Source organism: Pongo pygmaeus, chromosome 1 (assembly GCF_028885625.2).
Source record: "Pongo pygmaeus isolate AG05252 chromosome 1, NHGRI_mPonPyg2-v2.0_pri, whole genome shotgun sequence".
Classification (NCBI taxonomy): domain Eukaryota; kingdom Metazoa; phylum Chordata; class Mammalia; order Primates; family Hominidae; genus Pongo; species Pongo pygmaeus.
This window is the reverse complement of record NC_072373.2, coordinates 31706711-31730845: the sequence shown is the minus strand read 5'-3', so window position 1 is coordinate 31730845 and position 24135 is coordinate 31706711. Positions and strand designations below refer to the sequence as shown.

The 24135-nt window shown below is 36.5% G+C and overlaps 1 protein-coding gene across 7 annotated transcripts in view; it reads left to right on the top strand.

Moving 5' to 3' along the window:
• SPATA17 (spermatogenesis associated 17) overlaps positions 1-24135 on the top strand; it is a 233311-nt gene that overhangs the window by 30968 nt on the left and 178208 nt on the right. For all 7 annotated transcript variants that reach the window (XM_054478256.2, XM_054478281.2, XM_054478296.2 and 4 more), the window contains one exon: positions 10693-10743. In XM_054478256.2, the coding sequence (XP_054334231.1) occupies positions 10693-10743 (51 nt within the window). The remainder of the gene's footprint in view (positions 1-10692; positions 10744-24135) is intronic.

Below are 24135 nucleotides of genomic sequence, written 5' to 3'. Positions count from 1 at the left end.
TTATCTCAGCAAAGCTGATTGATAGTTATAATGATAAAGAAAGCAAGGATGTTTATAAGAAACATTCTGAATGGGTTACTCGGTTATGCTTACAAAAAGATGTTTGGAGCTTTTGGAGTTTGTGATGATGTTAGGACACCTCCATGTGGTGATATCTTGTAAGGCGATGGTGCAAACTCAGCAAAATCTCTGGCACATCAAAATTAGAACTCAACAAATATTTGTTAAACCAAGCTATTGAATGGGAGCTTAGATTAAAGATCAGCACTGGAGATAAAAGTTCTAGATCCATAGTTATAGGATGACAGGATTTTCTACCTAATGAAAAAAGTATGTAAACAGTACAGAATGGTGTCTAAGAATTGAGGCTTGTGGAATGCATTAGGTAGGATTTAGGAAGAGGAAAGGGAATTAAAAATAAGAATAAACAGGAAAACAGAGTGATGTTATATCACAGGAATTAGAGGAGAAAACTTATAGGAAACTTGGAGTTGTCAAATGTGAAGTTCAAGCAGAAAGAGGACTGTGAAAGATAGAAGTTCTGGGATCTCTTTAGTGAGGAAAGTCAACTTTCCTCAAAATTCTCCTATACCAAATGTTTCTATCCAGCTTTTAAATAATTCTCATGGTGACATCAAATAGCTTATCAAGTCCTAAAGGGTCATGTGCTCTGCACTACAGTGACTTCACTAACCCACAATAATAGAGCTATTCCAGTCTTGTTTTGTGATTTGTTTGCCTCTTTTTTGCTTCCTGTATGACTGTTGCTTTTGTTTTTCTTTTCAACTTCCATTTTAGGCCTTTCTGCTGACTTTCATGCTGCTATATCTAGCAACATAACCCAAATTTGCCTATCTTAGGGGTACAGAACTGTTGGGTCACAACTGTGAAAATTCTTTCCTATTATTGAGGATGTGCTCTGATTCTCCTTTTTATTGGTAACAAACTTATTGTCACCTGGTGCGTGTGCTCAGTGCACATGCATTTTATGCATGCTGAACTCTTGGTTTAATTTTACTGTGGCCTGTTCATTTCATTGTACAATCAAATAGTCCTACTATTTGGGGACCTATCTTGTTTTAGCTGTGTAGTGTTCTAGTTAGCTTTTCCTTACCCCTTCCTTACTCCATTCATTTCATAAATTGGGAAATAAAAATAAGTCATTCTTTTAAGCAATAGTACCACAAAAATGTAGAAATATCCTTTCATTTGCTTCTTTTAAGAGCACTAACAATTTGAGAGTTCCCTGAGTGAATTTATCTGTAAAAACTAAATAGGATGGCTTGTATACATTTTGTTATACTTTTAAATTTGCTTTCCTTTTTTATATTTTGTCATTACTCAATTTACATTATGTTTAATATCAAATGTGCTACTTTTGAATCACCATAGTCTGAGAGCAGAGAAGTATAAAGGCTATTGTAGTGTAGAATTAGTTTGATATGAGGTGTTATAAAATAATTATATATAACTGTAGTCCTAGACAGGTCAATGTTACGTTTTTAAATTGAGATCATCTAGTGAATAACATATGTATGGCAACCACATTAACACTCAATTTAATTAAATTTTTTTGTTGAAATGTATTAATAGCCTATGGTAGAACTATTTAATTTACAAAGATTAATTATGATTAAAAAGAGAAATTATCGAAATTATAAAAATAACATTATATATTGATGAAATCAAGGTTCCCAGTATTCATACGTGGCTTACCATTATAACACTTCTTTCAATGTTTTCATATATGATTATTTAAAAGAGGAACAATGAAAGTTTTATTAACTTTAAATGGGAAAAACGATGACATGTACCATCAAATTCCATTGTGTGTTGTTATGATAAAAGCCAACAATTTGATCTTTTCATGGTTGGCAAAAATGTATAAAATACCAGCCACTAGTTTTAAAAGTGATAAGAGATTGACATAGTTGCTTTCATAGATGTTTTTATTTCTCTTCATTAGATGAACACATGTTTATTTTTAGATGAGAAAATGCCCAATATTTTTGATATTTTTCTTAATAGGACTTCCAAATCAGTTATAAGATAATAAGGCAGCATTCTTCACCTTTTAGTGTCATACGAGAAAACTGAAACATATATATATTTTTTCCTTGGGGTCTAAACTTCAAAGACAGGACAACTTAAGACTCTGAGTTACTAATATTAATTTAAAACTTTAACAACACATTTTTATCATAATTGTACTATAAGTTTAGATTTGGTTCACCTAATCTTAAAGATAATATTACTGGCAACTGGGAGAAAGAATATAATTGGCTTTTAATTCTTTTTTGTGGAAAAAATGATATTTTAAAAATGAACTGTTCAGGACAGGTGCAGTGGCTGATGCCTGTAATCTCAGCACTTTGGGAGGCCAACGCAGGCAGATCACCTGAGGTCAGGAGCTCAAGACCAACCTGGCCAACATAGTGAAACCCCGTCTCTATTAAAAATACAAAAGTTGGCCAGGCATAGTGGCGCTCGCTTGTAATCCCAGCTACTCGGGAGGCTGAGACAGGAGAATCGCTTGAACCTGGGAGGCAGAGGTTGCAGTGAGCCAAGATCCCGTCATTGTACTCCAGCCTGGGCGACAAGAGTGAAACTCCATCTCAAAAAAAAAAAAAAAAAAGAACTGTTGATAATGACCAAATTGTTATCAATTGCCAGCAAACAAGGCAAAGCATATGCACAAAATACTCATAATTACTTGATTAGAAATTAATTTAATGATTGTACTCAAAATTATGAAATGTCGATGGCCCTAATATGGAAAATAACAAAAATTCAGGCTCATCAGATCTGTTATCCATTGTGCATGGCTTCTAAAGGTTTCATTCTCATCACTTTAATGCATATATTTCTTTTGTATTTTTCAATTTAGCAAATGATGCCAGTTGATCTCATCGTGTCGTCTAGATATATTACTCAAAATTATTATAAATACATATTACTTTAAATGTTTTGCTCTTGAAATTGTTGATCATTTCATCCTTGAATCTCATATTTTCTTGGTTTTCAACCAAAATGCTCAACAATAAAGGAAAGATTAAATAACTTATGGTAGTTTCGTATAACAAAAAAACCATGCAGTTGTTGTATATTGTACATGAAAATATGTGAAGAAGGATTTTAAAACTAAGGAAAAGAAGAGATCTGTACTAGATTTGTTTAGAGTAGGTGAAACAGTCTTTTAATAGAAATTAAGTCTCCAGGGCTTTAAGGAGAAGAATTTGCAGTCTGGGTTTAAAACAAGAGGTGCAATGGTCATAGTTGACAAAGTCTGGAGCATGTTTTGGGAATATAAGGCTAAACTGAAGTGTGGGGTCATTGGGACTGGAAAAGGTGGGTAATTGTGAGATTAGGGAATTGAATGTGCTGTTGACATGAATATGAAAAGTCTTGGGATAGTGGCAGAAGTTCCAATGAAGAGTAAGGCTTTAACCTAGGTGTTAAAAATCTTTTTTTTTTTTTTTTTTTTTTTTTTTGAGACGGACTCTCACTCTGTTGCCCAGACTGGAGTGCAGTGGTACAATTGCTGCCTACAACCTCTGCCTCCCAGGTTCAAGCAATTCTTCTGTCTCAGCCTCCCGAGTAGCTGGGATTACAGGCGCCCACCACCACACCTGGCTAATTTGTTTTTTGTATTTTTAGTAGAGACGGGGTTTCACCGTGTTGGCCAGGCTGGTCTCGAACTCCTGACCTCCAGTGATCTGCCCACCTCAGCCTCCCAAAATGCTGGGAATACAGGCATAAGCCACCACACCCGGCCCAAAATCTTTATACCCTATAGCAGGAGCAGGTTGGGAGGGCAACAAGGAGAGATAGAGGATAGTGTGATTCAGAAGCCTAAGGAAGGGTAAGAACACCTAAAAGGAATAGAGAGTAATAAAGTTGAATAACCTCAGATTAGAAATGGGTTATTTTATTTATTTATTTAAAGAAGTTCATCCTACTGGTTTGAAATGGTTTGAAAGTACCCTTTGGAGTTAGGAGAATGCTAGCTTCTTATTCCAGTTGGTAGCACTCGTAGTAGGGAAGAAAAGGTAGTTTCTCCTATAAATAAATGCTTATAAGGAAAACAGGGGAGATAGGATTTGGACAGCTAAAAAGGAATGGTAAGACATTTCAGGCAAGCAAAGTCATATGAATATGAAAGGGAGAAGAAAAAAACGTGCAGTAATTTGATCAGATTGAGGTTTAAGGGAAAGGAATAGGGAGGGATAATTGGAAAAAAAACAACTGGCACTTGATTGTGGTGAATTTTGCTTATCACTTTGACCTGTAAGAGAGTAGTTCTCATTTATCCCCCACCCACATTGTAGTTCACTTGATAGAGAAAAAATAAAAAATATGGGATATACTCTCATCAGTAATCATTATCGTACTAGAGAAATAAAAAAAGTTAAGTGTCATGTGCCTTAGCTTGTGACTCTCTCTCTCTCCTAGTGATCTGAAATAGTCAAGTGTGTTAGTTACATCAATCAGCCCAATTAGGATGCCTTGCTTTAAGCAATTGGAAACTATTGAAAGTCTATGATTTTAAAAATTCAAAAAAGGAGTTGATAAAAGCAATACTTTACAAAATTAATCTAGAAGAAGTGTTCCAAATGGATTAAACATAAGATTAAGCCGGTATGAAGACTGTAGGTTGTTCAGTCACAGGAAAAGAAGACTTGACAAAGCCCAGGGATTAGTTGGAAATGACAGGTAAAAATGAAAGATCAAGTCCTCAAAGCCGGGCAGAGACACAACCAAAAAAGAGAATTTTAGACCAATATCCTTGATGAACATTGATGCAAAAATCCTCAATAAAATACTGGCAAACCGAATCCAGCAGCACATCAAAAAGCTTATCCACCATGATCAAGTGGGCTTCATCCCTGGGATGCAAGGCTGGTTCAATATACGCAAATCAGTAAATGTAATCCAGCATGTAAACAGAACCAAAGACAAAAACCACATGATTATCTCAACAGATGCAGAAAAGGCCTTTGACAAAATTCAACAACGCTTCTTGCTAAATACTCTCATTAAATTAGGTATTGATGGGACGTATCTCAAAATAATAAGAGCTATCTATGACAAACCCGCAGCCAATATCATACTGAATGGGCAAAAACTGGAAGCATTCCCTTTGGAAACTGGCACAAGACAGGGATGTCTTCTCTCACCACTCCTATTCAACATAGTGTTGGAAGTTGTGGCCAGGGCAATTAGGCAGGAGAAGGAAATAAAGGGTATTGAATTAGGAAAAGAGGAAGTCAAATTGTCCCTGTTTGCAGACGACATGATTGTATATCTAGAAAACCCCATCGTCTCAGCCCAAAATCTCCTTAAGCTGATAAGCAACTTCAGCAAAGTCTCAGGATACAAAATCAATGTACAAAAATCACAGCATTCTTATACACCAATAACAGACAAACAGAGAGCCAAATCATGAGTGAACTCCCATTCACAATTGCTTCAAAGAGAATAAAATATCTAGGAATCCAACTTACAAGGGACGTGAAGGACCTCTTCAAGGAGAACTACAAACCACTGCTCAAGGAAATAAAAGAGGATACAAACAAATGGAAGAACATTCCATGCTTATGGGTAGGAAGAATCAATATCGTGAAAATGGCCATACTGCCCAACGTAATTTATAGATTCAATGCCATCCCCATCAAGCTACCAATGACTTTCTTCACAGAATTGGAAAAAACTACTTTAAAGTTCATATGGAATCAAAAAAGAGCCCGCATCACCAAGTCAATCCTAAGCCAAAAGAACAAAGCTGGAGGCATCACACTACCTGACTTCAAACTATACTACAAGGCTACAGTAACCAAAACAGCATGGTACTGGTACCAAAACAGAGATATAGATCAATGGAACAGAACAGAGCCCTCAGAAATAACACCACGTATCTACAACTATCTGATCTTTGACAAACCTGAGAAAAACAAGCAATGGGGAACAGATTCCCTATTTAATAAATGGTGCTGGGAAAACTGGCTAGCCATATGGAGAAAGCTGAAACTAGATCCCTTCCTTACACCTTATACAAAAATTAATTCAAGATGGATTAAAGACTTACACGTTAGACCAAAAACCATAAAAACCCTAGAAGAAAACCTAGGCATTACCATTCAGGACATAGGCATGGGCAAGGACTTCATGTCTAAAACACCAAAAGCAATGGCAACAAAAGCCAAAATTGACAAATGGGATCTAATTAAACTAAAGAGCTTCTGTACAGCAGAAGAAACTACCATCAGAGTGAATAGGCAACCTACAAAATGGGAGAAAATTTTCGCAACCTACTCATCTGACAAAGGGCTAATATCCAGAATCTACAATGAACTCCAACAAATTTACAAGAAAAAAACAAACAACCCCATCAAAGAGTGGGCATAGGACATGAACAGACACTTCTCAAAAGAAGACATTTATGCATCCAAAAAACACATGAAAAAATGCTCACCATCACTGGCCATCAGAGAAATGCAAATCAAAGCCACAATGAGATACCATCTCACACCAGTTAGAATGGCAATCATTAAAAAGTCAGGAAACAACAGGTGCTGGAGAGGATGTGGAGAAATAGGAACACTTTTACACTGTTGGTGGGACTGTAAACTAGTTCAACCATTGTGGAAGTCAGTGTGGCGATTCCTTGGGGATCTAGAACTAGAAATATCATTTGACCCAGCCATCCCATTACTGGGCATATACACAAAGGACTATAAATCATGCTGCTATAAAGACACATGCACACGTATGTTTATAGCAGCACTATTCACAATAGCAAAGACTTGGAACCAACCCAAATGTCCAACAATTATAGACCGGATTAAGAAAATGTGGCACATGTGCACCATGGAATACTATGCCGCCATAAAAAATGATGAGTTCATGTCCTTTGTAGGGACATGGATGAAATTGGAAATCATCATTCTCAGTAAACTATCGCAAGAACAAAAAACCAAATGCCGCATATTCTCACTCATAGGTGAGAATTGAACAATGAGAACACATGGACACAGGAAGGGGAACATCACACTCTGGGGACTGTTGTGGGGTGGGGGGAGGGGGGAGGGATAGCTTTAGGAGATATACCTAATGCTAAATGACGAGTTAATGGGTGCAGCACACCAGCATGGCACATGTATACATATGTAACTAACCTGCACATTGTGCACATGTACCCTAAAACTTAAAGTATAATAATAATTTAAAAAAATGCATATAAAAAAATAAAATAGAAAACCAACATGGCCAATGGTGGGACTGGGTTCTCAGAAGTTTGTCTTACAGGCAGGATAACATTCAATATACTTAGGCATGTATACAGTTGGGTCAGTCATCACAGTTCATGGACAACAAATCAGAAAGGACATCAGTTATAAATAATAAGTATAACCTCTCTGGTCTAATTCCATTGAATAAGAGCCCTGTCTAAAAGATCCATATGGATATCAGCCCGTCAGAAAATTAATTATTTTTTCAAAAGGAATATATTCCTTTGAAAAAATTTCAGAAGCTTTCTAAAAATTGAGCTAGGTAATATGACAAAGACCACATAGAGCTAACAAATGGCTGATAACGTTGAAATGCTATTTTTTAATCCCAGGAATTCTTCCTATCCTATCTGATGTAAATGCAAGACATCAATTCTCCCTATCTTTCCTGTTCTTTTCCCCTCCCTCTTTTTCTTCATTTATTCAGCAAACATTTGGTGAACATCTAAAATTGAGCACCATGTTTCCACTACAATATAACAATCTACTTCTGTTATACTTAATTTTCGCGCCAGATCTTTCATCTTCCCCTTTAAAGTAGACTTGATATCTTGATGATAAAGGAATAGGTAATTAATAAATAAGAATTTTGTTTGCTGAGACATTAAAATGGCTTGTCATTCTTGGATATGTTATTAACATTTGGTAGTTATAATATGCTTTCCTCACCGAATTTCATGGAACGAAAAAAAACTTTTAAGACAGAATTCTAGAAAATAATTTTTTAAGAACTAGAGCCTTTCTATGAGTTATATTTTAACTGTTCAAGTAACCCAAAGGGTTAATGTTAATATAACAAATAATCATCATTTTCAGAATGGAAAAACAGATAAAATTTTACAGAAGTTTAAAGTGTTTATATGTCTTTCTTAGAAAGCTTATGTAAATGCAGTTCACATTCACGTGATTTTTTTTTAGTTTTTAAAAAAATTATGGTAAAATATGTGTAGCATAAAATTTACCACTTCAATCATTTTTAACTGTATTATTCAGTAGCATTAAGTATAGTCACATTGTTACATAACCATCACCACTGTTCATCTCCAGAACTTTTTCATCTTCCCAAATTGAAACTCTGTACATGTTAAATAATAACTCTCCCTTCCCTCCAGTCCCTGGTAACCACTTTCTACTTTCTGTCTCTATGAATTTGACTATTCTAGTACCTCCTGTAAGTGGAATAATAAAATATTCTGTTGCATATGCTCCTTTCAGTACTTTCTAAAGCATCTGGTCTAGACAATTGAGAATAAATGTGGTATCAATTAGTGGTTCACTTAAGAATGATATGTGAGAATCAAAGTGCTTTCTCACCTCTTAACTACAGGATTCAGAATTCTTTGGTTCAAAATCTGAATCTTTTTTTCCTGTTAGTTCATAATAAAATTGAGCCTTTTATACTTTTTGGAATTTTACTTTTTTTTCTTTTTTTTTTTTTTGAGACGGAGTCTCACTCTGTCACCTGGGCTGGAATGCAGTGGCTCGATCTTGGCTCACTGCAACCTCTGCCTCCCGGGTTCAAGCGATTCTCCTGCCTCAGCCTCCTGAGTAGCTGGGATTACAGTTGCCCACCAGTACGCCCAGCTACTTTTTTGTAGTTTTAGTAGAGACGGGGTTTCACCATGTTGGCCAGGCTGGTCTCGAACTCCTGACGTCGTGATTCACCTGCTTCGGCCTCCCAAAGTGCTGGGATTACAGGCATGAGCTACCACAGCTGGCCTGGAATTTTACTTATAGTTAAATTACATACTTTTAACTACAAAATGTGTAATGTGAGCACTACTGATAATCCCTTTCATAATGACTATTAGCTATGTCCTGAGCACCTTAGATACTTTATCTCATTTTAGTCTTCACGACAACTCAATGAAGCATATAATGACCAGTTCTCTAAGAATGGAAATCACGACTGAGAGATTTTCGGTAAGTTGTTCACGGCCACACAGCTGTTAAAAGCAAAGCCAGGAATTGAACACAGGTCTGTGGCTCAAAAGCTCACACATTCACTCTACTGTTAACTAAACAATGATATGATAAAGACAAGAAACATCTTTTTCTGAACCCAAACTTTTGGAAATATATAATATCAATGTATTTCTTCTTTATAGAAATGTTTAATAGCAATGTCTGCTTCAATATGATGTCAAGAAGTACACTTTTAAAGTAAATATTTTAAATCACCTCAGACACCAATTACGCCTTGCTTACAATCATGAAGAAAGAGAATTTAAAATGAAGAAATGTTGTGTTCATTTGTAAATAACATATTGCAGCCAACTGTTTCTTAATTGCTCAAACTGTTGATAAATAATCCAGCCCTGCTGCTCTCCACAGACAATTTGCTTTGGATCAGACCAGGCAATTCAAACACCACTAATTACAGTGAAACCCTTTTATATGAATTTCTGTTTGTCATGGGGCAGAAAGCCCCTTTATAAAGAGTTAAGGCACTTTTTTCTGATTTCTGCCTGAAACATAACAATTATTACCTGGGCTCAAGTTATAGTGAATAAATTTTGGTTGAATAAAAATGGATAAAGTTGTATACCATGTTAAAAATATGTATCTCATTACTTTTATTGTTTATTGTACTGTCATGAATTATATTTATTTTATATTTTTAATTAAAAGATAAAGCAGATGGGGAAGCTTTATTTAAAGAATATTTTCATTGAAATAAGCTACATTGTTGAATGATTTACTGTAACCGAAATTTGCATATTAATATATAGATGTGTCTTTACTAGAGAGAAACCAACACTTCAGGAAGTCTTCACTATATCAAGGGATTTGCTGTAACGATATCATTGTATTTATGATTTTATGGTGTTAAAATGAATATTAAATGAAACAAAATTCCCAAGGATTACTCAGGAGGCAGCTAAGTACATAACACTTTGCATAGATGGTTGGAAGGCACAATTTTGCTCCATCACTGCTTCCATATCCTTGAACGATTTCGACTGAAGACAGCATTTCTTTGAATTTTTCATTATACCAGACGTCTTGAAATATGAATTCCTTTTATGTTTCTGTGAGTTTTGGCTAAAAGAACCCCAGTGAATAAATCATACAATACTACATGTCACCAGCACTTGTGAATATTTCTGCTTTGTTATTCTATTCTCAGTAGAGCACCATTGATTATCAAACTCAGCGGAGAGCATTTTATGATCATATATCTCCATTAGCTCTTAGTTTGACTACCATAGATTTTTCTGGTTAAGCTTGCATTATGTATTAGGAAGCCTATCTCTTCAATACAACGTTTGATTTCATTTTTCTAAGGCTAGAACTCTTATTATGTATTATGTATAAAGATTCTTATCTTTTATATGTAAAAATAGGCTGCACTGTCTTTGTGTAACTGAAATGTATGCCATCTTTTTTTCTTGATTCACAGGTAGCATATTATACTATGATGATGAATCTCTACAATGCAATGGCTGTCAGGGTAAATATTTCTTCACTTGTTAAACAAATGAAAAGTCAATTGTGCCCTGAATTCGCTTTTAATAAAATGAGCAAAGCAGAATAATGCAAATTTGATTGATATGCTAATGGTAAAGAGAGAAAGAGTATGTAGTTAAAAAGTTAGTTATGCTAAATAATCTTGGCAGTATTAAAAATTAGAGTAAAATGTAAAACATGTAATTATAAACGCTTATGTTTTAGAATGTTGAATATCTCTGAGCCATAACTAGAGAAAGACTTAAATATTAATGAAGCAATGTATTAGTTTCCATATGTCATATAGAATACATTGTGATAAATAGATGAACATGGTTCTGAAATTTAAGATTCCTGCCCAATACAAATCAATTAGAAATTATTCGTATGATTTAACAGTAATGAAGTCAGTTTCCAGCTTAGAAGTTTTATTTCTATCATTTCTGTGTTCATTTTTAATGTGTTATTTTCCTAATAGAAAACTGAATTTAGCAATTATGGAGCTTGAACTCAGTTCCTGCACTGATCTTGGGAATGGACATAACAAAAATATTATTTCTTTTGTTTCAGACAGTATGATAATAATTTAATTGCTAAGCTATTATAAATGGAGAAATTTCTTAAGTGAATTTCATTAGTGTCCTTAAAATCTCTGTTGCCTTATATTCTTTTTCATTAATCTGTTAGTTCTTCTGCAAATAATGGATTTTATTTTGAGTGAGGCAAGGTAGTAAAATCCTTTCTGAAAGTGCTGGGGTGAACTATAGTGGGTAAGTTAACATTATTTTGACTATGTTTTGCTTTAGAAAGAGGCTCTTTCCTTTTTAGGTGAGTGTGCTGGTAGTCTAGCATTTCTTCATCCTCCTCTCTGCTTGTTCTCCTGGAGTTTGAGGAAAAATATAAAAGGAAGAAGTAGATCTTCCTGCTGCTTTTCTTTTTCTTTTTTTTTTCTTTTTATTATTATTATTATGATGATGATTATTATTATTATACTTTAGGCTCTATGGTACATGTGCGCAACATGCAGGTAACTTACATATGTATACATGTGCCATGCTGGTGCGCTGCACCCACCAACTCGTCATCTAGCATTAGGTATATCTCCCAATGCTATCCCTCTCCCCTCCCCCCACCCCACAACAGTCCCTGAAGTGTGATGTTCCCCTTCCTGTGTCCATGTGTTCTCATTGTTCAATTCCCACCTATGAGTGAGAATATGCGGTGTTTGGTTTTTTGTTCTTGTGATAGTTCACTGAGAATGATGATTTCCAATTTCATCCATGTCCCTACAAAGGACATGAACTCATCATTTTTTATGGCGGCATAGTATTCCATGGTGTATATGTGCCACATTTTCTTAATCCGGTCTATAATTGTTGGACATTTGGGTTGGTTCCAAGTCTTTGGTATTGTGAATAATGCTGCAATAAACATACGTGTGCATGTGTCTTTATAGCAGCATGATTTATAGTCCTTTGGGTATATACCCAGTAATGGGATGGCTGGGTCAAATGGAATTTCTAGTTCTAGATCCCTGAGGAATCGCCACACTGACTTCCACAAGGGTTGAACTAGTTTACAGTCCCACCAACAGTGTAAAAGTGTTCCTATTTCTCCACATCCTCTCCAGCACCTGTTGTTTCCTGACTTTTTAATGATTGCCATTCTAACTGGTGTGAGATGGTATCTCATTGTGGTTTTGATTTGCATTTCTCTGATGGCCAGTGATGGTGAGCATTTTTTCATGTGTTTTTTGGCTGCATAAATGTCTTCTTTTGAGAAGTGTCTGTTCATGTCCTTTGCCCACTTTTTGATGGGGTTGTTTGTTTTTTTCTTGTAAATTTGTTGGAGTTCATTGTAGATTCTGGATATTAGCCCTTTGTCAGATGAGTAGGTTGGAAAAATTTTCTCCCATTTTGTAGGTTGCCTGTTCACTCTGATGGTAGTTTCCTTTGCTGTGCAGAAACTCTTTAGTTTAATTAGATCCCATTTGTCAATTTTGGCTTTTGTTGCCATTGCTTTTGGTGTTTCCTGCTGCTTTTCTTGAGCCAGAGGCAGAAAATCTATCTGCAATGGGCTATTTGCCTTTCTCAGTAATATTCATATAGGAAAACAATTCAATTTTTCTCTTTTAATGGGAATACTTTGGTCTGGGAATTTCAGAGATTTTGTACAGCTTTGCTATAAACTTAACCTCTGAGACTAAAACACCATTGATTCTTTTCTGCTTACTCCATGTCAGATGTGTCTCCAAAATAAAAAGTCACAGATGACTGAGAACCTAAAGCAGTTAATGCCCATTTAGCTATTTCCACTGATCACCAGGGGAGATTGTAGAAGGAGATCCTTCCTCCCTTCTGTGCTTCTAGGGAGAAGCACAGAAGATAGAGTTAGAAAGGTGCATACTTTTGTGTATTATTTTACCTCGAACCTTCATATTGAGTTCTGGTCTGGCTTATTAAGGTCTCTTTTACCTAGACTAAACATATGTAAGAAATTCACATCAGTACAAGTTCCTTGGAGGGCAGTTTTTTACTTATTCCAACATATACTAAAAGCTCACTTTTCCAATAGCATCATCCAATGTCAATTTATCTTTGATTAATGTCAATGGACAATGTTGAATTTTACCTGAGTCTTGTGATCCTGGAAAACAACAAAGGTTAAGAAATCTTTACACCTGGCTGGGTGTGGTGGCTCACGCCTATAATCCCAGGACTTTGGGATACTCCCAGCACTTTGGGAGGCCACGGAGGGTGGATAACCTGATGTCAGGAGTTCGAGGCCAGCCTGGCCAACATGGTGAAACCACGTGTCTGCTAAAAATACAAAAATTAGCCAGGCATGGTCGTGGGCGCCTGTAGTCTCAGCTACTCGGGTGGCTGAGGCAGGAGAATCCCCTGAGCCCAGGAGGTGGAAGTTGCAGTGAGCCAAGATCCCACCACTGCACTCTAGCCTGGGTGACAGGGCAAGACTCCATCTCAGAAAAAAAAAAAAAAAAGAAATCCCCATACCCTTTTCTGTTTTAGAAACAGCTTACTACAAAATAATAATAATTATTATAAAAGAAAAAGAAAAAAGTTACTCTTCCCTTGTATCAGTTAGATATATACGGAGATGCCCCACTTTTTTACCTATGACAAGGCCAGATGCATTCCCTCCAAATTTCCATTCTTTACCTCAAAAATGATTAGCTTTGTTGCTTGTTCCTACTGACCAATTGGAACAAAATGTTTGTTAACCAACGTGCGATTTAGCTTCTCTCCCTCCTCTATGTTCCTGAACATTGGCCAGCATGTAGCATCTCCTTAACGTCCTCTCCTGATAACAGACTGACTTCAGGATAAAAGATTCTCTGATCTACTATTCAGTCATGCCACCCTCTTATCCCACTTCTCCACCTCAGATTCCTTCTAGCCTTGTTCATACCTTCCTATGAAAGAAAAATTATTTTTGCCTTCCTCTTAACTTGCTTGTAAATCTCGTGGTCAAAGTGTTCTCCCTATGCAGTAGTCTGCCTCTGCAGATTGCAATAGTCACCCTCCCGCTTCCTCTTGCAATACTCCTTTCCAATAAAGTCTCTCCCTTGTAATTCTGGGTCCTTTTTCCCTTCCCCTTCCTTTCTCTTCTCCTTGTGTCTTCTGCCCTCCCTGCCTCTCCTGTACTCTCCTATCCTCCTCCTTATTGCCTTTTCTGTCCAACACAACATTTTGGGAGAGAAGCATAGGGGTGGGAATGCAGTAGGGATTAAAGTGAGGGGAGCGAAGACTTAGGCTTTACCTAGAGGTTGGAACGATCCACTAATGACACTCAGGAATTTCTGTGAGGCTGTGTGGAGCACATAAATGTTACTATGGGAAATTTATAATAGTGACATTTCTCTAACAAAGAAGTTCAAAGTCACTCTTCAGAGGTTTGAGATGGGTTAAATTGGTAGTAGACTATGTGCTATTTCATGTTCCTGAGTTGAGGAATCAGGAATGAGGCTCACTGGCAGAAAGACCATAAGTGATTCCCCAACAACAATAAGTTTATAGCATTGGTTGATCCAAGTGACCAGTGACTGGAACTGAAGCTGTCAGTGGACTCCAACCAATTTATTTGTAAGTAGATTTTTGCAAGATGGCACTCTTAAAATTCTGCTACTTGCAAGAGTGAGTGGCCAAAGAGACCAATGTGTGGCCCAGATACCTTTGTGTTGTGTATATCTGAAGATTACAATCCTAATTGGATACCAGTAGCTGAAGTTTTATTTCTAATAAATAAATTTCTAATAAACACAATTCTGCTTTTTCAGTTCATAAGCTACCTGGTAACTTAGTTCAAAACTAGAAGTGATTTAAACATGAATGGCAAGTGTTCAAAAGAAAGAATCTCTAAGGGTAACAGATAACTACCAAATATCTATATGGCCAATAATATCCAGACAGATATATATGTACCCAAATTATGAATAAGACCTTCATGTACAGTATATTATGAACAAAGCCTATTGTAAGTTATATATATTTGGCTATTGATTGCTACCATGACAACTAAAATGTATTCAATTGTCAAAGAGGCTAGTGGAGCATTTCTGAAATGGCAGGAGTTTTACAAATTTATTTATAGCCTATCCATCCCTAAATAGATATCACTCTTTTGTAATGAAGAACAAATTATATGTATGTGATTCTCTTTTATGTAATATATATTAATATCCTGATTTGCTGCATTTATTTTTTAAAGGGTCACCTTTTCTCTAAAGACTTTATGATCCCCCTACCCCTGTAGAATTCATCACTTTCCTTTTTTATGTTCCTATTTTACCATTGACATACTTCTGTTATAGAACCTGTAACATTTTATTATCCTTACTAATTTACATGCCTGTCTCCACCCCACCACCCCCTGCTCCCCTGTACACTGTAAGTCTCATGTGGCCCAGATCCTATCTTCATCTTTGTATCTTCAATGCTTGGCTTATAGTAGGTGGTTAAATAAATATCCTTGAATAAATCAATGAATCCTGGCCCATTCTTTTCTAAACACGGAGTAAAAAAAGTCCTTTACTTTAACACGTTTTTTCTAAGTTTCAAAGTGCGTTTGTTGCAACTTATTTAAGCCTTTGCTGGGGGATCTTTAAGCCTTTTCTGATTATCTGACTATACTATAATGATGTAGATAAACTGGACTTGGTAAGGTAAAATTTAGTTTGTGCAGTTCATATGTAAATGGAAGACTTAACAAGATTTAGGATTTTGCTCAAGTATCATAACACACACCTATTTGAAGGAGGTTTGCTGTGATGTAAGCTGCTGTCACAACCCACAGTATGCCTTTACAAAACCCCTGTTGCTGATTTGCTGCTAGGCCAGTGACAGTCAATTAATATAGCAATAAATTGCTCAGTAAATTTTTATCTTAGCTCCTGGGGCCCTATTCCTCCTGTTTCTCTGTGACACTTTATTTCCTTTTTAGTCTTCAATTTGACTTTACTCCAGATTAGAGTTCTGCTTTTCTTCCAGAATCTTTTCTACTCCATTGTGGATCCTATTTAAATTTGGCCCCCAACTTTTATTTTCAGTTCTCTTTCTTTGAACAGCTGTTAGTATCTTATGCAAACGCCATGGGCTGATTCAGTTGCACAAGTCATTTCTCTCCTTCTGCCATCTAGATGTACAATTGTATATCTTCTGACAGCCTTGTGTAAAACTCACCCTCCATTTTCTGTATAGTGAGCACTTGAGTCATCTTAGCCCTCCAAATACTGGGCTTAGAGAGTCCGATTTCTGACAATATTATAAAGATGAGGGTAAGAATTACTTATGTGGGGAAAACCCATTTAAAAATATCCCCAGGTAGCAAAAGGGTAGAGTTTAGTGGAATTGTTTTTTCCATCCTAAGGTCTATTTCTTGTCCCTTTTTCCCATTACCTTGATTCATAGTTTTCAATATTTAGTGTTTTCTCTTGCTTATGGCTTTTGCTGATTGGCTGACCCCATCCAGGAAGAATTCTCTCATACAAAATGACATATATCTTATACCCAATTCTTATATTTGTAGGGGGAAAATAACCCAAGACCAAGATTACATACATTCAGCCTCAACCTTGTTGCTGAAGTCTCTATTTTTCCAATAGAATGACTCCAGATTCTGAAACTTATTCCCTGAGAATAAATAGCTATAGCTGGGGGATACCTAAGTGTACTGCAGTCAAACTGACTGCCAGTGAGGAAGCAAGGATTTAAAAAAGGGAACTCCCCAGATTCTGAACTTCAGTTAGACTGAGCTCTGGCCAGACTTCAGTGGATTCTGTTTCGTTGGTTCTCCCTCTTTCTAAGGACTTCTTATTTTATTTATACCCTCTTCTAGATCAATGCTCCTTTGATTTGTGATGCAGGATTTTTCTTGGTCGTTTTGCAGGTATTATAGCAGGAGGTGCCTCATCTACTCAGCCTGCCTGGCTGTGCCTGGCTTGTGCTCCGGCCGCTGGCTGCTGCGACTGCATGTTCAGTCCCTGGCAGGAGAGTGTGTGTAAGCAAGCGAGTGCAGGGTCTGGCCAGCCATTCCCAACACCAGCACAGGGGCAGGCTCCGTGCAGGGCTTGCAGCCAGTCTAGGTGTGTTGCCCAAGGGGAACATGGTGGTGCCCAAGCAGAGGTGCCCACAGCCCCGAAGCCCCAGAAGGGGTGTTACAACATGCTAATTAGCTCTTTTAGTTCTGCCATCTGCAGCTAGATGGATGGTGGTGTGTTAATAGCTGGGTCTGTCCCTTGCCCTGCTCTGGCCTGCGGCTCCGGGGCTGGTTTGGCCCCACCATTGCTTCCTATGATGTAGAGCAGATGCCCGAAGGTGGTCTCTCACCTGAAGTTGGGTGGTCTCCCCTAGTGTGGCTGAGTCTGGGATTTTTATAGGCACAGGATAGGGGACGGGGGAGCTGTAGGTAGTATTGGAAAAGGCAACATTTGACTGGTTAAAAAACATTATTGGGAAAGAACCAATTGGGAAAGGGCAGGCAAACAAGAACAGAAGTTCTCACTCTGGGTCATGGGTTTTATCTGGAAGCAGCAGTCTGGTCTTTCAACCTTCTGGCTGTTTTTGGCTTGAAGGTGGGGTTTCACCGGACCGCTTCTATCTGCCAAGGCATTTGTCTGACTCCTGCCACAATTATATGGGTATGTTGAGGTTTGTAGAGAAGGAGGATGGAGACTAGATTAGTAATGTTCCAAGAGTGAGATTACAGTATGTCAGAGTGTGGGGGGAAAATTATACTTATTTTTTCCTAAATGGGATATAACACTGTGAAATTCAGTTTTCAACTGAATGCCCTGCAATTCTCCTAAAACACAGTTGTTTCTTTAATAAAGTTTACACTAATGTTCGTAAATTCAAAAGACAAATTGCTAATCTGTCCACTTCAACTTTGTTTCATGCCCATTTCATATTGTTGTCTGTGTTGCAATTCACACTTTTGGCACCAGTTTCTGATATGAAATGTTCATTGTCTTGTAGTATCCTATGAAGAGTTCAACTGTAAGTAAATTATTGTGGCTGCTAATTTTTGAAAAACAAAATGGATCTCTGAAGCTAGGCAAGAAAAAGATTACTATGTCATGTATTGCCAAATCTTGGTAGGTCAGAACCACTGGTAAATACTAATAATGAATTAACAATTGTATAGCAGTTACTACCTTCCAGGCACCATTCTAAGTATTTTAAATATTTTAACTTTTCTCTGTAATCATCATAACTAATCCTCTGAGGTATAGGTATCATTAAGATTACAACTTAAAATATGAGGAAAGGGAATCACAGAAAGGTATCTTGCCCAAAATCGCACAGCTAGTAAATGAAAGTGTTAGACATTGAACCCAGGAGGTCTGGCACTCACATTTCTGTCTTTGCTGGTCACTTGTAATCTTGGCTTTACTTCCAATCCTCTTTTTCTGAAAATATGGATGAGAACAACTATACTGACCTAGACTGAGCTCTTAGGGACATTTTATTACTCATACCCTGTTTACTTAGAAAACTGACCTTGTGGCCTGATAATTCATGAGCATCCTTATTGGTAGCACATTTCATGCAGGAATTCTAAATTAAGTGACAATTAACTAAGGAGTAAGTTGAGGCATTCCAATGTAGTGTCACATGCTTCCCCTTGTAGGCAGAATTAGGTGGCTCATGACGAAGAACCTCACCATCTAAAAGAATAGTCAGGCTGTGGCCTCCCTTATTCCTATTGCCAGCATCAGGATTTGTCATCCATCATAAGCCTAGATGAAACACCCTTCCTGCTCCAATTTTAAATGGATTTTTGTGTAGGATGTAACAAATGATAACAAAGAGAGTTTGTCATTTCTTTGCTGGTTGAAGTCCAAGGTGCAAATCACACAGATTTTTGAAATTTAAAAGTCTGTGTTTAGTTTCATTTATACCTCTACCATGCCTGTTTTGGGCCCTGAAGCATCAATGGAAAAGAAAAGGGACTCTAACATTTTTAAAATATTAGGAACAATCACAAAATTGTTGCTAGGACTGATAAAGTCAACTGCTGTTTCTAAATTAATGTTTAGAGTATACTAGTCTTCAATAAACTAAACATAATGGGGACATATAATTTGTCACAGACTTCGGAATATAACAATGGTAAACTTTATGGGAAATATTTGTTCCTTGTAATGCCTTTGAAAAGCCTCCTTTGTATCATGTCATACATCTTGAGTCTTCCTTTGCTTGTCAGCCCTAGAACAACTGGAGCAATATCACATGAATGCAAATTTCAAGAAGTGCTGGTGTGCAGCATCTTAGAGATCTCTCTTATAAAATGAATTCTGTCATAGGTTTTTATCTTAGTTTCAAAGATCCATGAGGAATGATAAAAATGGTAATAATCAAAAGCTTACAGAGTGTTAAAGAACTACAGATGTAAGTAAGTGTTTCAAGTAAAATTCCTTTTACCCTGAAATCCCCATACCTGTTATTGATCAATCACCTATACTTACTTAGTGAAATTCCACTGGAATTTGCAGTTTCAACTGATTCTTTATTATTTTAAATTATTTAACTTGATTATAGTGCCCCCAAACAATTTTGTTCAGATTGAAATGCTCACATTTAGGGAAACAGAAGCAATAGTAACAAGAGAAACAGTAGAACAAAGGTCATTTAAACAACAGATTTGCCGAATAACATCACTTTATTGGCTTATTTCCCCTTAGAGCTTTCTTCGCATATAATAAAAATTTTAATTTATAAAAATTAATCTAACTTGATGTATCAAGTAACCATTTTCTTTTGTTTCCCACTTGTATCTAAAATACAAAAAAAGTTAGACAAGATTATATGGTGGCTTTACTTAAAAATGATTAAATATGTGTCAGATATATAAAGATTCATCTCAATCCCTTAGAGTACTTATAATACTATTTTCATATTTATAATACTATGAGGTAAACATTTCTATTTAGAATAATGACCCCGAGATTACATAGTTAGAGATAGATAGGTTAGTTAATTCAGAAAAAGGATACGGAAGGTCTTTTGTATGCTAGACATTATGTTATTGTTCTGGGCATACAGAATGAATAACAGTTTTATTCATACAAAAAAGGGTATCCCAAAATATCAGCCTATGGAAGAAAAGAAGGGGCCATCTGGACAACACCAAGCTTTTACCTGATGATGGAATAGATATTTTAATGTTCCATCCCCATGTAAAAGTATATTTCTCCCTCCCTCCTTCTTCTTCTAGTACCAATATCATTGTGAAATGATTAAATAGATTTGTAGAGAACGGAAGTATAAGGCCAGTGAGAGTGGGGAAACAGGATATTAAAGAGAGGAAACTGCACATTTAATAATTATCCAGAATCTTTTGCTAAAAATATCTAGTTAAGATTTTCACATATATGTCCTATATGTGTGAAACTATGTTTTCATATGATAATATTTTATGTATAAATATAAATGGTTGTGACATGACAATGCAATGATACCTACAATGAAAACTTGGGTTATATTACTACTTTTTACATTCCTAATCTTTGAAGATTTAGTAAACTCACATTTCTGTGCTCACTGTACGTTCTTTTTTAGAATGTTGAGCATTCTAATAAAAGTATAATTATGAATAACTGAGTTCTACTTCTGTGCTCTCATATACATTTAGAGCATTAGCACTGGGTGAGCTATTATCAAGGAATTTGCTTTCCATGCCTTCATTTTTCTTTTCTTTTTTTTTTTTTTTTTGAGATGGAGATTCGCTCTGTTACCCAGGCTGGAGTGCAATGGCACAGTCTCGGCTCTCTGCAACCTCCGCCTCCCAGGTTCAAGCGACTCTCCTGCCTCAGCCTCCCGAGTAGCTGGGATTACAGGCTCCTGCCACCACGCCCAGCTAATTTTGTGTATTTTTAGTTGAGATGGGGTTTCACCATGTTGGCCAGGCTGGTCTCGAACTCCTGACCTTGTGATCCACCCACCTTGGCCTCCCAAAGCGCAGGAATTACAGGCATGAGCCACCGCTCCTGGCCCCATGACTTCATTTTTCATGTTAAGAGAGAAGACATTTTTTCTTTTAGTGGCATTAAGATTACTATAGATTTTCAGGAATAAAAGTAAACCCAATGGAGGGAAAATCTTTTCTGTGACAGATGGCTTTTAATATATCAAGGTTTTGCCATTTGTTTTAGTGCTTAAAATAAACATTATTTATAAGACCACTTACATTTTGATGTTACTTAATGAGGAATATGCATCATTGATTTGACTAGCTTAAGAGGTCATTTAGAACTTGCCCGTTAACAAGCTGTAATCTGCTGAGCACACAATGACTTTGTTTAAAATTATCTATTCAGAGCTGATCAATGACAATAATTGTTTTATACCAATCACTTTTGAAAGTTGCTAATTACTTTGAAGGACATGAATACAAGTCATTTTTCTTTTTTTTTGAAGTCGTAACCCGTTCACCTTGAAATTAAGAAGAAATCTTATAAAAATCATCTTGCTGCTTCAAAGTACATTTAAAAAAAATAAAAGTATATTTACTAGTACTGGAATATCAACAGAATAGGCAAAATTCATTTGTTTCTATAATGGGAAATATAGTACAGTCCCATCTACATTGTATTTTACAATATCAGTTAGCTATTGGTTAAACTAGTCTCCCTATAATATAAGAAAATACCATATTTTAAACTAAAGAACATGCATATACTCTCTCTCTTTATACAATATATATGTAAGGTCTTTCGGGTGGAAAGAGCGGGCTTTGGAGTAAGACAAACCTGGGTTTGTATCCTGACTTTCCATTTACTGTTTTACTGGTTATGTGACCCTGAGCAAATTACTTAACCTCAGTTTCTTCATTTTTAACATGGAGATCATGCCCTATTCACAAGGATATTGTGAGAATAAAAGCAGTTAGCATAATACCTGGCACATTCATGGAGCTCAATAAATTTTAGATCCTTCATTTCACTGATGGCAGCTTCTTCACCCACTCAAATGCTGTTTCCTCCAGATCTTTTTACCCACTCATCTCTAAGAAAGCCACTTAAAGACTGATTGATTATACTTTAGTGTGGATGAGTTTTAATTTGTTACCTTAACCATCACTTACTTATTACATTCTTTAATATCCAATTCTGAATAAAAGGAATTATCTTGGAGAGGAATTTTAGCCAGCCTTTGGAGATATGTGTAGGGTGTCAGGACATTAGAATGTTTTCTGAAAGCATACCAGTTGTAGTCTCTCTAGATATGGTTGGTGCTGTTTCCAGTAGTTGCTGGGTTTGGAGAAGGAAAGAGCCCATGTTGTTGGATTTTTTCTTTTTTAATTACAGGAAACTCTTCTTACTTGAACACAAATTTTTCAGCCAATTTCAATTTTTTTTCCTTTAACATCTCTTTCTTAGAAATGGGAATATCCATTTCTCTGATATTACCAAATCATAAACTCGCATCATTCTTCCTTCCTCTCAGTATGCCAACATGCATCTTTTGTGTTTTCTGGCACACTTAATCTTATTTTATTTATAATTTAATGATATTTTCATGTGATAGGTAGCCCCTCCCTTAATACTATTTGATATCTTAATATTTTCCTATGCAACTTGAATAACTTCCATTGCTGATGATGGATTTCCTGTCAGTACATGTATTTACAAGTGTTCCCTTCATTAATAAAATTGTTACTGTATATGCAGTAAAAATATGCTGAAACATTTGAAGCCATCCAACCAGCTATATGACCTTAGGCAATTAGTTAACCTTTCTAAACATCAATTCCCTCTTCTATCAAATGAGGCTAATAATAATCTCCACCTCAGAATGATGCTATAATGATCAAATTAGATAAGCTAGGAAAATATGCACTTATTTGCGTGTATGATTTATATATGTATACATATTCCAATTGATTCTTCTTTTTCATTAGGAAAGTGGTTCTATCAATTCCTTCTTTTTCTTTCTCAGCCATAATATAATATTGGTAAAATTAGGGAGAGTTTCTAAATTGAGTATATAATTTTAGAATTTTTTTTTTAAAGAACTGATCTCGCAGATAAGATCACTTGAGAAGTATTTTGAAAGACACTTTGAATACTTTTGTTACATTAGTTTGCTATACTACTAGTTTCACTTTCTAAAGTTATTGTTGGCTGGGTGTGGTGGCTCACACCTGTAATCCCAGCATTTTGGGAGGCCAAGGCAGGAGAATCACTTAAGGTCAGGAGTTCAAGACCAGCCTGGCCAACATGGTGAAACCCTGCCTCTATTAAAATTACAAAAATTAGCTGGGCATGGTGGCACATGCCTGTAGTCCAAGCTACTCTGGAGGCTAAGGCAGGAGAATCGTTTGAACCCAGGAGACAGAGGTTGCAGTGAGCCGAGATCATGCCACTGCACTCCAGACTGGGTGACAGAGTGAGACTCCGTTAAAAAAAAAAAAAAAAAAAGGGCCGGGCACGGTGGCTCACACCTGTAATCCCAGCACCTTGGGAGGCCAAGGCAGGCAGATCACGAGGTCAAGATATCGAGACCATCCTGGCCAACATGGTGAAACCCTGTTTCTACTAAAAATACAAAAATTATCTGGCCGTGGTGGCGCGTGTCTGTAATCCCAGCTACTCATGAAGCTGAGGCAGGAGAATCGCTTGAACCAGGGAGTCGGAGGTTACAGTGAGCCGAGATCGCACCACTGCACTCCAGCCTGGCGACAGAGCGAGACTCTGTCTCAAAAAAAATAAATAAATAAAATAAAATAAAGTTATTGTCTCTGATTTACTTGTTCTTGCAAGCTGTTTTGCATATTTCCAGTTAGTTTAGTAATTCTCATATGGGGAGTCTGACAAAAACACTCCTTTATAATCTTCATGTTTAATATCTTTCTTCTTTTGAGACCGAGTCTTGCT